At 41.6% G+C, this 12831-nt stretch overlaps 2 protein-coding genes across 4 annotated transcripts; one reads left to right on the top strand and one right to left on the bottom strand.

The window, feature by feature from the left end:
* Nucleotides 1-661: 661 nt before the first annotated feature.
* Nucleotides 662-6955, bottom strand: LOC144021800 (uncharacterized). 3 transcript variants are annotated; one of them, XM_077525945.1, is made up of 16 exons: nucleotides 6733-6955; nucleotides 6557-6600; nucleotides 6383-6450; nucleotides 5196-5308; nucleotides 4835-4895; nucleotides 4596-4746; nucleotides 4324-4365; nucleotides 3802-3960; nucleotides 2977-3509; nucleotides 2416-2871; nucleotides 1851-2349; nucleotides 1717-1769; nucleotides 1421-1579; nucleotides 1184-1341; nucleotides 1013-1103; nucleotides 662-862 (listed from the first exon to the last, which is right to left on the bottom strand). In XM_077525945.1, the coding sequence occupies exons 1-16, from the start codon at nucleotides 6754-6756 to the stop codon at nucleotides 780-782; spliced, it is 2694 nt and encodes an 897-aa protein (XP_077382071.1). In that variant the 5' UTR covers nucleotides 6757-6955; the 3' UTR covers nucleotides 662-779. The 3 variants fall into 3 exon arrangements, with proteins under 3 accessions (XP_077382071.1, XP_077382072.1, XP_077382073.1); XM_077525946.1 differs by having other exon boundaries at nucleotides 1436-1579; XM_077525947.1 differs by lacking the exon at nucleotides 6383-6450.
* A 2150-nt stretch (nucleotides 6956-9105) lies between these two features.
* LOC144022610 (uncharacterized) lies at nucleotides 9106-11125 on the top strand. The gene has a single exon (XM_077527546.1). It carries the CDS (start codon nucleotides 9986-9988, stop codon nucleotides 10745-10747), a length of 762 nt encoding a protein of 253 aa, XP_077383672.1. The 5' UTR covers nucleotides 9106-9985; the 3' UTR covers nucleotides 10748-11125.
* The last annotated feature ends 1706 nt before the right edge of the window (nucleotides 11126-12831 follow it).

Raw genomic sequence — 12831 nt, 5'->3', positions numbered from 1 at the left:
GGGAAGGAAGAGTGAGAAGTATGGGTAGAGCTGGTAGAGGAGTTTGTGTATGAAATAAAAGTGATAGCCTACACAGTACTTGACTTCAGTCGTTTCATTACATGCTGACACTAAACATACACGCTGTGTAATTTGGTTACACAATCTAATGAACAGTTGTAGCTTAACATCTACATTTACAAAAATTATAAGGCACACTTGTGATTGACATTCATTTGTTCATGTAAAGAATAATTTTTTTTGTCACGATGGATACTGGCTAACTCAAAATAAATAAAGAGAATTACACCATATTTAAGCAAATGCATAGCTTCGTCTTGCTAACTTCTGCAGATAATGTGAAGCGAACTAGGGCACTTATAGACACAGTCCTAATGTGAGATCATTTGTCACCCACTACCCCCCCAACCTGGGCATTGTCAGTGGATATACCCCACTTTCCACCATTGAAACCAAAGTTGGGAGTAACTGCCCCATCTCACACATGCGATCTTTGGGGAGATTAACCTTAGATTTAGACAAAAATCATTTTACAAAAAATAAAATTCGCGCTACTTGTTTTAACTGCACGTATAGCAGTAGAGCAGCTTCAAACTTGAAGCTGGGGATTTAACCCCCCGTTAGCCATACTCCAAAAACAACACTAAACCTTGTTGACAAATGGATGCAAACATGTTTATTTTACAATTTTAACAAGGTAAACAATGGAACTGACAACATTCATTTAACATATTTAAAAACAATCGTCATAACTGCTGCTCAACTATTAGTGGAACACCTTAGTCGGGACTATCTGCGGGTACCCTGGAAAAGCAGATTACTGCTGGCCGCTCCACCAGATTTTCTATACTGTAGGCTTGGCCTGTTTGAGAAAAAGAAAAAGAAAAAAAGAAAAGAAAAAGAGAGACAAGACGATAAAGCATAAGTTTAAGTTGACATGGACTTCGTGTCAAATCCTTTATGACACCGTCACGTATAAAAATCAAAGCATAACTAAAGTGGCTGTCCTTACCACACGGCACCGTGAAGCAACTGCCCGCATGCACCTCAGATTCAGTACTGTTGATTTTCACCTTGACAGAGCCTGCTACCAGTAAACACCCCTTTAGAGCAAAAAGAACCAAAAATTTGTAAAGAACTTTTCACTATTTTGACAGGAAAAAAAATAAAAAACAATCCTGACCATGTTAGCGTTGTGGTCCACCCACAGAGGTTTTTTCATGAATGAGCCCAGCAGCATCTTCCCTTGAGATAAGTTCCACCAATGCACGTCCTCTGTGATGCCCATGGCTCCATTTTTGTAGTAGTACCAGTCAAACTGATCAAGGCAGATGGGCAAATCTGCACAGAAAGAGTTTTAATAAAACTTCTAAGCCAGACACACGGAGCAAATATCGGGATAGATTCTTCATAGTCTTACTTTTGTCATTTTTACCTTTCCGGGTGGTGGGGAACACAAGTTGGAGCCACTCAATCAGGTCGGCCTTGTCGCTGAACTCCACGGTGCACTGCTTAAGGGGAGGAGCACACAGGTCGCTAATACACAGCTGGGCAATGGAGTGTCTAGTTGACGGAAGGTCTGGAAATGAGACGAGTCGCCGGTCAGCCAACACCAGAATGCGTACACGCATGGATTGGACACATTGGTTTTTTTAGCTGTGCGTTTCTTTCTGATGTTTTAAAAGAATGATGATTTTTAAAGTTGTTCGACCTTACCTTCATCTTCGTGCGGTTCCAGATCAATTATGGTCACCGGCCGGCTTTCCAATCTGCTCCCCCGTCACCAAAGAATTGAATAATATGGACAAAGGAGACTATATACAATAAGTGATATGTTGTGTTTTGCTTACACGTGGCGAGATGGACAGATGTCCTGCAGGTTGTCCAAACTGCCTTGACTTCCATCCACCGTGAACGTTCCATGACCGTCTTGACTGTCGGGAGTTGCACTGTCGGGGGAGACAACTTGCACGACTTCATGACTCTGAGCGGTGCCTCCGTCCACAGGTAAGGTCCGCTTGGAGACAACGCTCCTCATCTGTTTTTCATTTTCAGTAGTTTGGCTATGCAGCGATCCAACGGCACGCCGGGCTGATTTTGGAGGTCTGCTTTGTTTGGCTTTTCTGTTCTTGCCATGTTTGGACGTCTTGTGATTTGCATTTAAAAGCTGGCGGGGCTCCGCCTCCACCTTCTCTGGCGTGGCCGAGGCCTTCCACCACTCACCGGGCAGTTTGCTTTGCCGTTTGTCCGGTACCTGCTCTGGAGACCCTGTGGGAGTGGACGGGAGGGGCTTGCTGGGCCGTTTTTTCTTAGCCTTTTGATGGTAAACTTGCGGGAACGGTTTATGTTCTATGAAACACAAACATTTTGACAATTCAGTGTGTAATTACAAGAAAACTACACTCAATACTCAACTGATATTGTGGTTCTGCCGGTCGAATTCCAGAGGCGACTCCAGGCCCGGGAATTCCAGTTGGTCCTGATCTCGCATTTGTTCTGCTCTATCTTGGTTGAGTTCACTGGCAGATATTTTCCGCAGGGTTCTTTTCTTCTTCAATGTGCCTTTTTTCACATCCTTCTTGGTTTTGCTTTTAAGCGTTTTGTCGGCCTTGGCCGGTGACGCCGATTCTGCCTTGGTCGGTTCTCGGCGGTTGGCTTTGGGCTTCTTGATGCGGGGTGCCTCGTCTCTCACCTCAGGCTGCTCTAAGTTTTGAGGGCAGCTCAGCCACCACTCCCCGGGCGGTTTTCTTTTCCTTGTGCCCAGCACCTGACACTCCTCGGGGGAACTCCAGCTCAGGATCGTCCGGCGGGTTTGTTCAAATGTACCGCCTGCTGAACCCTGAGCAGGGTCGAGCTTCCCCGGGTGGACATCTATGGGAGGAAAGTTAAATTTGTCAAGTTTTCAAATATTTTGCCGTAGTGTTATTGCAATTTTACCAGGACCCCAGCGTGAACATGACAATGAGATGATCTTACCCAAAGGAGAAGCCAGGCCAGCATCATCACACTCCTCGCTGCTGCTAGACTCCAAACGCCATGCCTTCTTCAGTTTCACATTTGCAGCTGGTCTGCTGCTCTTGGGATTTTCTCGTTTGGCTGTTGAAGACGTCTTCACCTCGGAGGACGGCTTGACTCTCTGATCATCCGTCTGACTGACAGCCACCACATTCGGTTGGTCGTCAGCCTTTTTGCGCTTAGTCTGTGGATTCTTTTTGTTGGGGGAATTGGGATGCTGCTTCTTTGTCTTTTTTTCTCTCTTGTTTTTTGTTTTTTTCTGGTCTGTCTGCAATTGGGGTAACTTCTTGCTCGGCAGATCAGTCTCTTGCCAGCTGTTTTTGGAACCCCTGTCAATCAAGCTGCCTTTGTCACTACTGGACTCTTTGTTCTTATTCTGCTTACTGGTTGATTTAGTGGGAATGGAAAAATGTAAACACACGTCATCCATAATCTGGAAATCTTCCCCAAACTCAGGAGAGGGCATGGGTACGTTAACTGGTGTTAGGGTCTTACTGGAAAAAAAAAAAAAGAAAACAAAAAAAGGTTTCTAGTTGTCTTAATAAAATGTGTCAAATAAGTGCTTTGTGAAAATATCGAAGAAAAAAATATTACATTACAATTGTCCCTCTTTTCCAAGCTTCACTTAAATCAGCCTGTTACAAAGAGGCTTTCGCGTCTCTATGCTCACCCTTATCCCCCTCTCCCTCTACTGCGGGGTGTGACAATGCACAAACCCACTTTCATCTCCATGACAACTAGATGCTGTAGTTAATAACAATACAGTACATATTCAGTTTAACTCACGGTTTGGTTTTGTCCTGGCTGCCATTTTGGACCTTCTTCAGAAATGCCCAGATGTCTTTTTTCACAGAGGGCGACGGCATGCTCTCCTTTGCGGAATTCCTTTGAACTCCCTCATGGTCCTTGTCAACAGTGGACACACTAGGCTGCTGCACTGATTTGCTAATAACAAAAAAATATAGACAACTCAAACAAAGTACACTGTGAGCACTAGTTGTTGTGACTGTTTGTCCCAATGGACAGTAATGGCACTTTATAAAACCAGTTTATTTCCTTGCATTCTCTTTTAATATATTTTAGTGATGTTTTTATACAGTACTATTTTTTTTTTTTTAAATCCTCGTTATAGTCAACAATCTTTTTTTCCCTGACAATAGCTATAGTATTTGCAAATTTAAAATACATTTAAATAAATAAGAAATCAACAAAAATAAGGACAGAAGAAAAAGTTTAATCTTTTTTTTAGCACAATTTTTCTAGATTTTTAAATAAAGTCAAATAGACCAAAAAAGGCAAATTACCAACCTTGATGCTGGCATTGGGGGATTCTTGTTACTTGTGGTGGGGCTGTTAAGGGAATGGATAGTAACGTAAATTCACGTATTTGACGATGTGTACCCTCTTTATAATTAACTACATTTTAGAATGTACAGTGGCGTCTGCAAGGTGTTGTGACTGGAAGAGGGCCTGCTAAAAACAAACTCTGCTCATGGGGGTGCGGGTCTAAGCAATCATGTCTACAGGACGTAAGACTGTAAGCAGGAGCCAAACGCAAACTCTTAGCAATCAATTCTTACTTGTCAGAAGCCAGCCGAATCATTGCAGCGCCTTTTCCGTCTTCACAGTCAAAGGGGATCGGCGACAGCATTTTGACTTTGTAATTGGTCTCTGTTTGAGCTAAACTCCCACCCGGGATGTCCTCTAGTGGGCTGGATGTCGTCACAGGCCCTTTGAAAGGAACGTTTGATTGGTCTGAGACAAAATTACACGTAAAACAAAATGCCTAGTGTGATTCAGAAGTTTACACGTCTCTTACCGATGTTTAGTATAGGACTCAGCACACCTGTCACAGGATGCAATTGGTCTTCTTTGGAGGACTAAAGATACAAAGTAAAACATGTTTAGTGTAGGCCTGGGTGACATGGTCTTAAAATAAAATGTGTTTCCACAAGTTTTATTTCTCCTGATACCAACAGGGTTAGAAAATGTTTTCTTTGAATTTTCATGCATCAGTTTCCCCAAAAAATAATAGAAATGAATATTTTAGAGATATCTTTATACATGCAAAAAAATAATGTTCCTTGTGTCAAAACATGTACCTGTATGTAAATCCTTAATAAGCTAACATTTGGAATGCTACCCCAATGTGTGTTGTGCGCGTCATGTTTTACATGTACCATTAAAGGTTTTGCCTTTGCATCCACTGGCGTAGCACCCCCCATCACCATGATTTTCTCACCATCCGAGTCCAAGAGGGGGACAGATGATTGTAGTACGTCAATGGGAGAGTCTGTACAAACAAACATATGAACCAATATTAAATGGTGAGTGATAGGTGGTTCGATCCAAATGATGATAATATTCATACCAATAAAGACATGACACAAAAGCGGGTGACTTTTAATGTGTTTATTTTGTCGTTTGAGCAAACATGGTGATTTATACAATACGTGTAGACCTATCGGTCTATTTTGTTGACGTCAAGCTGGCTTTGACGGGGCACATCCGATCTAGGCGTTTAGATGCCTTGCTTCTACGTTTACGATAATTTTCAAACACATTTGGTTTCAATCCGATTGATTTTAATCTGTTATTAAGTACATTTCACTAAGACGTTAGCCACTTGTCATATTGCTGCTTCAGTCTTGCTTCTCTCTCTAATCCACTACTAACATCAACCGCATACCGCGTCGAACCGGACTAATAAAAATAATAATGATAAAAAAAAAAAAAAAAAAAGGTGAATAACTCCCGCACAGTGAGTTATTTGATCTCGGGACGCATTGCAACATTAAACTGTGACCTTGTAAAGGCTTCTGAGACTCAACATTCAGAAGGCTAAATCACTTCTATTAAACCATAAAAAGATGGTGTGACTTTCAGGGAAGAAGCACATTACTATAGAGAGAGGACCTTTATTTAACCAGGTATGGCAATTTGCAATGCCAACCTGACTGCAGATAGCAGGGCAAAACAAGGCAAAAAAAAAAAAAAAAAGAGCACAGTGACAAGGATTAGGATTGAGGACCACTGATGTAGACAACATATACACTTAAAAAATAAAAATAAAAAAAATAATTAAAAAAATAAAAAAGCCATTGGAGAACTACTAATACTGTTGAGAGAACGTGTAACTGTGACCTTGAACGAACACTGATGTGAACTCAACATTCGTCAGCTTTGCAAATATTCACTCCTCTTTGGGATATAATTATTTTATTAGTTGTTGTGGCTGTTTTATTGAAGAATGACACTGAAAGAAATATAAGGTAGTGTGGTCCTAAAGTTGTAAATAAAATTATAACACATGACAAACAATATCAGCTAAAACAAACAAACAAATAAAAAAACTGAGAAAATTTACCCAAGTTATTAAACATCCTGTCAACGCTTTCCATTGACAGCTTGTCTCGCCATTCTTCTTTAGCTGCGCTGGAAACATTGGCAGGTTTATTTAATTTGAAAGCATTATTTAAAAAATGTCAATGTAAAACAATAACAAGAGTCTACATTACATTTTAACAAGTATCTAACTTACTCCTCCGTGTTGGTTTGATAGCAGAGCTTCCTCTTTGGTCTCCTCTGTGGAGAGGCATTACGTTAGTATTGTATAATTGCCCGTTTAACTAAAGGTGGCGAGTTGCCTGTCACAGCAAAAATATCCACTTCGAAAGTTGACACACACGAAAGTAAGAACATTTGAAGTTAACTCACAATATATCGACGCCCTTTCTCCATTTCTTGTAGCCTCTCTTTCTAAGGTGCAATGAACTTGGTAGCTACCAGTCGCGTTTTAACGGCTGCCTAGGAATCATCGTACACGCTTTGTCGTCACCGTACTAATAAAAAAAAATAAATGTTCAGGCTTTATACTTTGTTATACGTTTGCACAACAACTAAAATGGCGCCGTTCTGTTTGAAACAATACCGCGCAGGCGCGAGTCCTGCTCTGTTTAGGTTGGCGTCATTTCCGGCAGACAAGGTACGTTTTAAGCTCATTACTGCCCTCATTGGTGAAAAGGTGAACAACACCTACAAGTGGCCACAAGCCAATTATTTTTGTCTTCCATCATACAATTATAACAATAACCATTCAATGGTTTAAATCTTTTATGTTTGTAGGTAACACACTTGATAGTTCTTATAAGTTGACATTGACTAAAAATGACTGTTGTTGAAGTGACAATGATGATGAAATCTAGCTGAGTCCTCTAATCTTGAAAATGTAGACAACCTAATCATAACCACTTCTTCCTCTTCCATAAAATAATTGGCAGAAATTGTTCCTACTATGTTAGTAATCATGTATTATCATATTCAGGTTCAGTTTTTTGTGTTTTCTGTGAAAAAAAGGACATATGCCATTTTTAAGAGGGTGCCAACCGCGCAACTATACAAATTCAAGTCTTAATAAAATCCCATGACGACGCATCTGTCGATGGTTTTGAGAGCTACTACAGTGTACTGTTATAGCAGAGTGGATCCTTTGCCAACCTTTTCCAGAGTACCATTACCGCAGTGCTGGCAGTGGATCGTCAGCACTTGTCTGCTGATTTTTGAACTTGTGATGTGTGCTTCAACGTGCCAGGTCGTAGCTTGAACCCTCTTTTCGTGGAACAGATGATCTAAAGTTTCACACTGCCTATCACAGTCCCGGAATGAACTTCTACTTCATCTGATGAGAAAATAATTATATTGAACTTGTGAACATGAAGAAATAAAACATAACTGTCTTGGTACAAAGTTCCAGCTCAATTAAAAATTCTGCTGACTTTTAGTAAAATATATTAAACTGAAGGAAAACTATGATTGCCTTGAAGGTCAAAACACAGCAACAAACAACCAAACACAACACAAATGAAAAAGCTTAAGAAAACAAAAATAAACAAACAGAAAACAGAACATTAAAAAAAACACAAAACCAAAGAAAGTTAGTGTAGAATTTTAGTGCGATCTAGTGGTGAACTAAAAGAATTCAAAGATTTTGAAGCACACGCACTACGGTGCCTCAGACGGAACACACTTTGCACCTACCAACACTATTTGGAGTGAGCGAGCAGCTAGAGAAAGCGGCTAACAAGAGCCTTAAGTGTTAAATTGAACACAGTTGACACAAATATCTGACATAAGGTCATGCTTGTCATTTCAAAAACTGCCATATGTAAAACATTGTTAACTTGATTTTGGAAAATAATGAAATCAGATTACGAGAAATTCAAAGCCACATTATCCAAGACAAGAAGTCAAGTCTGTCCACATTGGTCCACATTCTCAAGCGAAACCAAACTATTTTCAATTTGGTTCCAAAAAGACACACACACACAAACGCTCTGCTATGCTAGTCCTTTTTTTGTTGATGTCCATATATTTTTACATCAATGTGAACGTGTCAACCACCAAGAATAACACAAATCACCGTGGGACTGCCCCTGATTCCCACGACCCCTCCTCCATACACACACACATGCGCACGCGAACACATGCGCGCACGCTCATAAGCACACAGCGCGAGGGGCGGCAGAGCAGCTTTGCACCACTTTTTGTAACAACACAGTTACTTCCTAGAATAATAATAAATAAATAAAATAAAATAAAAAAATAAAAAGAGCTTCAGCTGAACAGTGGTGTGGAGCGCGGCTAGAAGCAAGGACCAGAAAGAAGAGGAAAGTCTCTATTGGAGCATAAAAAAAGGATGTTGGAGTGGAGAAGTGCAGGATGCAACTGATGCTTGTTGAGTGGGGACCATGATTCGCACTGAGGAGCAAAGCCAGGCAAGTAGGCAATTTTTCCTTTTTTTTTTTTTTTTTTTTGTGAACAACTGCAGTGCAGTGAGCAACAGTGCAACACTGCTAAGAGCACTTGGATGGCTACATCACACGCTCACTTTGTACCCTTGAAGCCCCCCCATCTCCCTCTCCCATTAAATGTTCTGCTGCTTGGGGCTAAATGATGACTTGGGAATGACTGCAGTAAAGTGACTATACTGACTGCCTCTGAAAGGGGTCAAATCATGTCCAGTGAGAGGGGAAATGGTGGTGAGCACTTGAGATGATCAGGAAAATTGATGCACTTTTTACAAATTCAGATGAGAAATTTGAATTGAGAAGAAAAATGGGGGAAACATGTTTGTTTATACAAGCGCATTGTGACCAGGGTATTTTTCTGCAAATTGTCGAGGGTGCTCTGACAAGAACATGAACCAGATGAATGGGCAAACAATATTCTATCTCAGCAAATAACAGCAAAACTGTTTATTTACTCTACTGCAGATAGTGGCGGGAGGCGTCTCTTTGTTCAGTGGTTGGTTCCGAACCTTAATTGATCACACGTGCCAACCACTATTTCACTGTGCTGCCTTTATTTTGATACAGCAGATTGATGGATTAAAAACTGGATTTCGCTGCTTAATTTATAGTCCACAACACGATATTAATGATTTTTGTCAAGAATTATTATTTTTTTGGTTGACTTTCTTCATTAAGCAGCAAAATCCACCCCTTTTTAATCGTCTCATATTTTCACTTGCTGTTGACTGAAAACGACATCACAGTTGCTCATTGATCAGATGACAACCAACTTGTTACGAGTTTGACATTTTGTCAACAGTGAGACTTGAACCATGAGCCTACAATTGGTTTCCAAATCTCAAGCTGTTATAGATGATCTATGGCCATATTTTTAAATGAAGACCTCTATGACTGTGCCAATCAAAAGTGTGCAAAATGGACTTGACATTTGTAAGATCTCTTAAGGTACTTCCCATGTCTAATGCAGTCATCAGTGAACGTTTTAATGTTCCGCTATGAGGTAAGGGATCCTGCTGCTGCTCCACAGAGGACAGGCGTCTCATTAAGTCAACACATGTCCTATTAAAGCAGCTATTTCCTGTTGTGTCCTCTCCAAAACCCACAGTGCGCCCCCTTCTTCCTAAAGCTGCACACTTTGTCTTACAGCTCGGATCAAGAGGATGACAGCCGCCACCAGTCCCGTCAGCAGCCCCTTCTCTTCCCAGTCGTCACCAGCAGCCTGCCTCCCAGCATGTCACCTGAAAAAAGGCGACGACGGCACCCGGACCCAACTGCACCTGCGCTCGGGCCCGGGGGCGTGGCTAATGGTGGGCGTGGTGGTGGTGCTGGCGGGCATGTGCGTGGCCGTGGCTGGGTACGTGTCCGCAGTGCCGAGACCCGCGGGCGGTCGAGGATCCAGCCACGTGGACAGGATGAAACTGGCCGGGCCCGTGGTCATGGGCGTCGGCCTGTTTATCTTCATTTGCGCCGCCACCCTGCTCTACGAGAACCGGGACCGGGAGGTACACAGGCTGGAGACGTGCGATGACCTGGAGGACCTGAAGGGAGATCTTGACTGGGAGGACTCACAAGAGCAAGCTAGCTTCAGTAGTCAGGAACAGTGGGAGATCAGAGACGAGGAGCAGGGGTGCTTTACTCTCCCGCTCTCAAATCACGACTGGAGCCTGTTCCCCGGTCCTATATCTTTAACTTGCCAGAACGTTGAGGACATCAACAGATCACCGCCACGTCCTCTGGATGCAAAGGACGGGGCGGAGAAGGAGGGGATGTCAACACTTCTGGCTCAAGTCCTGCACCACCAAGAGCCAAGTCCTCACTCGTCCTCCCCCGACCCATCCATTCCTCACTCCTCCGCCTTCCCAGACAACTCCAGCGAGATTAACGTTCACACACGGACCTGCCCTGCGCTCCCCGAGCCTTGATCATTTTCACGGGCGATCTTCCTCGAACAGATGTTTGTCTTGTAAATGTTTCATCGCCTCAGTGGGGTGCAGTTGCTAATAATACATTCCAGATTGCTGTGAAGTCGGACAGATCCCACATGGAACTCGCGATGTTGGATCTTTTCAGGCCGAAAGTAAACAACAACAAAAAACACGGCCACCGACGTCTGTAAGCATGTTGCCTACTATCAAAAGTGTATTTTGTGGCTATGCCAACAACAAACCATATGCTTTTGACAGCCATGTTTTTCCATTCATGCAGTGAGCCTGGAACTATTTATTTTCACACCGCTTTCCATGCAGAACAGGTTGTGACAAATTCTATATCGCCAATAAATACAGATAGTTTACATCAGCTTTCTGAGTTCTAGTACTTCTCGGAGTAAGTTACTCAATATTCCCAAAGTTGACACTCGTCAGGTTTTCATCCAAATGTTTCAGAATTTTTAAGCGAATTTTGTGAAAATGCGCAAAATGGGCATGCGAGTTATGCCCGTTTCTATCTGTTCTTCTTTTGCTCATAGTTTACTAGGTTTTGGGAGTCTCCTGACTGCGAGATGACATCATATAAGTGCGTCTCTTTGCCACAAGACACAAAATAGACAGATTACGGATCTAAAATTGTATTAATGTTTTTGTCTTGAATTAATTCTAAACAGAATTGTGTTTCTTCGTCTCCCCAAAGATATCTTACTTTATCATCCATCATTTCTTTGTGACTACACAGTAAATTCTGTAGAGTCAATTTGACTCTTTAGATAGGGACCAAATAGACTCGGTTTTTGAGTAATATTTACACTTGAAAGAGAGTAAAATAAAGAATTGGAAAAAATAAAAAACAAAAGTGACTCAAGGTAGGAATAAACTCACAACCTTCAACTTGGGAGACAGCCGATCAACTCCCTGAGCCACACAGCTCCTGCTTTTGGCTAGTATATCACTCATGTCAGCTGCAGCTGATTCCATGATTGCATGGAATCTTCCTAACTCCAACAGACCAAAAACGAACTTTGGTCTCTTGGAGAAAAGCAAAAAGTAGGATCGGCATAGCTCAGGTGGTAAATGTGGCAGTCTCCCAAGCTGAAGGTCTTGAGTTTGAGCCTCAACCCTTGAGTGAGTTTTATTATTATTTATTTTCCTTTTTTTTTTTTTTTTTTTTTTTTTTAACTTTACTCTCTTCCTAGTGTAAATCTTAGTTTCCTCTAAAACTGAGTCTATTTGGTCCCTATCTAAATAGAGTCAAAATGTACTCCAATAGAGTCAATTTACACGACAGAATTTACTGTGTACAAACGTACGTGTGATGTACTATCCGGTCAAAACATGCGACATATATCCGGTCTTGTAGTCACTTATTTGCACAAGCTGTTTTCATAGCCAAAATGCGCATTGTCCTTTTATCGACACGTTTCAAAATCCACCCCCTCCAAGCGTAAAAATGTTTATTTTTTGCGAATTTTGGGCCTTTTTTCCAATTTCTGGCATTTCCATTCAGTTTTTTTTTTTTCGCAATTCTTGAAAATTCAAATAAAAATAGGTGGATGGAAAGTTGGAAACCCCACTAGGGACTTCCACTGCTTGTCTCCACAATTTTACTGTACTTTTCCCAGTCTTGATGGGAAATATCACATTTGACAGTTTTCTGAAATCAGAAACAGAAATGCCTCAAAAAGTAGCAGAATCTGAGGTGTACTAAGAAGCATTTAGCCGCCTTGGACTTTACTTTTACGGTTCCTAAAATACTCCAAAGGCAGATAAAAACTGCCACGTCCAGTTCATCACCTCTATTTAACTGTATTTTTTACAGGGAGCATAAAAGCAGCTAAAGGAAAGACTCACTAATGCCTCACTGACCAAAGCTTTGTTGTTTTTTGTTCTTCAAAAAAGCCAAACTGCATAAAGATTCTTCTTTTCAGAGCTTTTAAGACTTGAGTTTATCCGAAATGAATTTCATGTCAGACGATGCACACTTCCTGCGCCCTGTGCTTGGGCTTTGCCTGAAGAGGGGTTCTGTTTAAGAGGATCAGGCAGATTAGGTGCCAAATGAGTCTGTATCTTATCTC

Source organism: Festucalex cinctus, chromosome 7 (assembly GCF_051991245.1).
Source record: "Festucalex cinctus isolate MCC-2025b chromosome 7, RoL_Fcin_1.0, whole genome shotgun sequence".
Taxonomy (NCBI): domain Eukaryota; kingdom Metazoa; phylum Chordata; class Actinopteri; order Syngnathiformes; family Syngnathidae; genus Festucalex; species Festucalex cinctus.
This window is presented reverse-complemented; position numbering and strand designations above follow the sequence as displayed.

What these genes read in the sequence shown, in the direction of transcription:
- LOC144021800 (XM_077525945.1), bottom strand. Translation starts at nt 6,756, where the DNA reads ATGGAGAAAGGGCGTCGATATATT. An exon ending in ATCTGTCCATCTCGCCACGT is followed by an intron (nt 1,770 to 1,850) that starts GTAAGCAAAACA and finishes ACGGGGGAGCAG; the next exon opens with ATTGGAAAGCCGGCCGGTGA. An exon ending in TTGCTTCACGGTGCCGTGTG is followed by an intron (nt 863 to 1,012) that starts GTAAGGACAGCC and finishes TTTCTCAAACAG; the next exon opens with GCCAAGCCTACAGTATAGAA.
- LOC144022610 (XM_077527546.1), top strand. Translation starts at nt 9,986, where the DNA reads ATGACAGCCGCCACCAGTCCCGTCAGCAGCCCCTTCTCTTCCCAGTCG.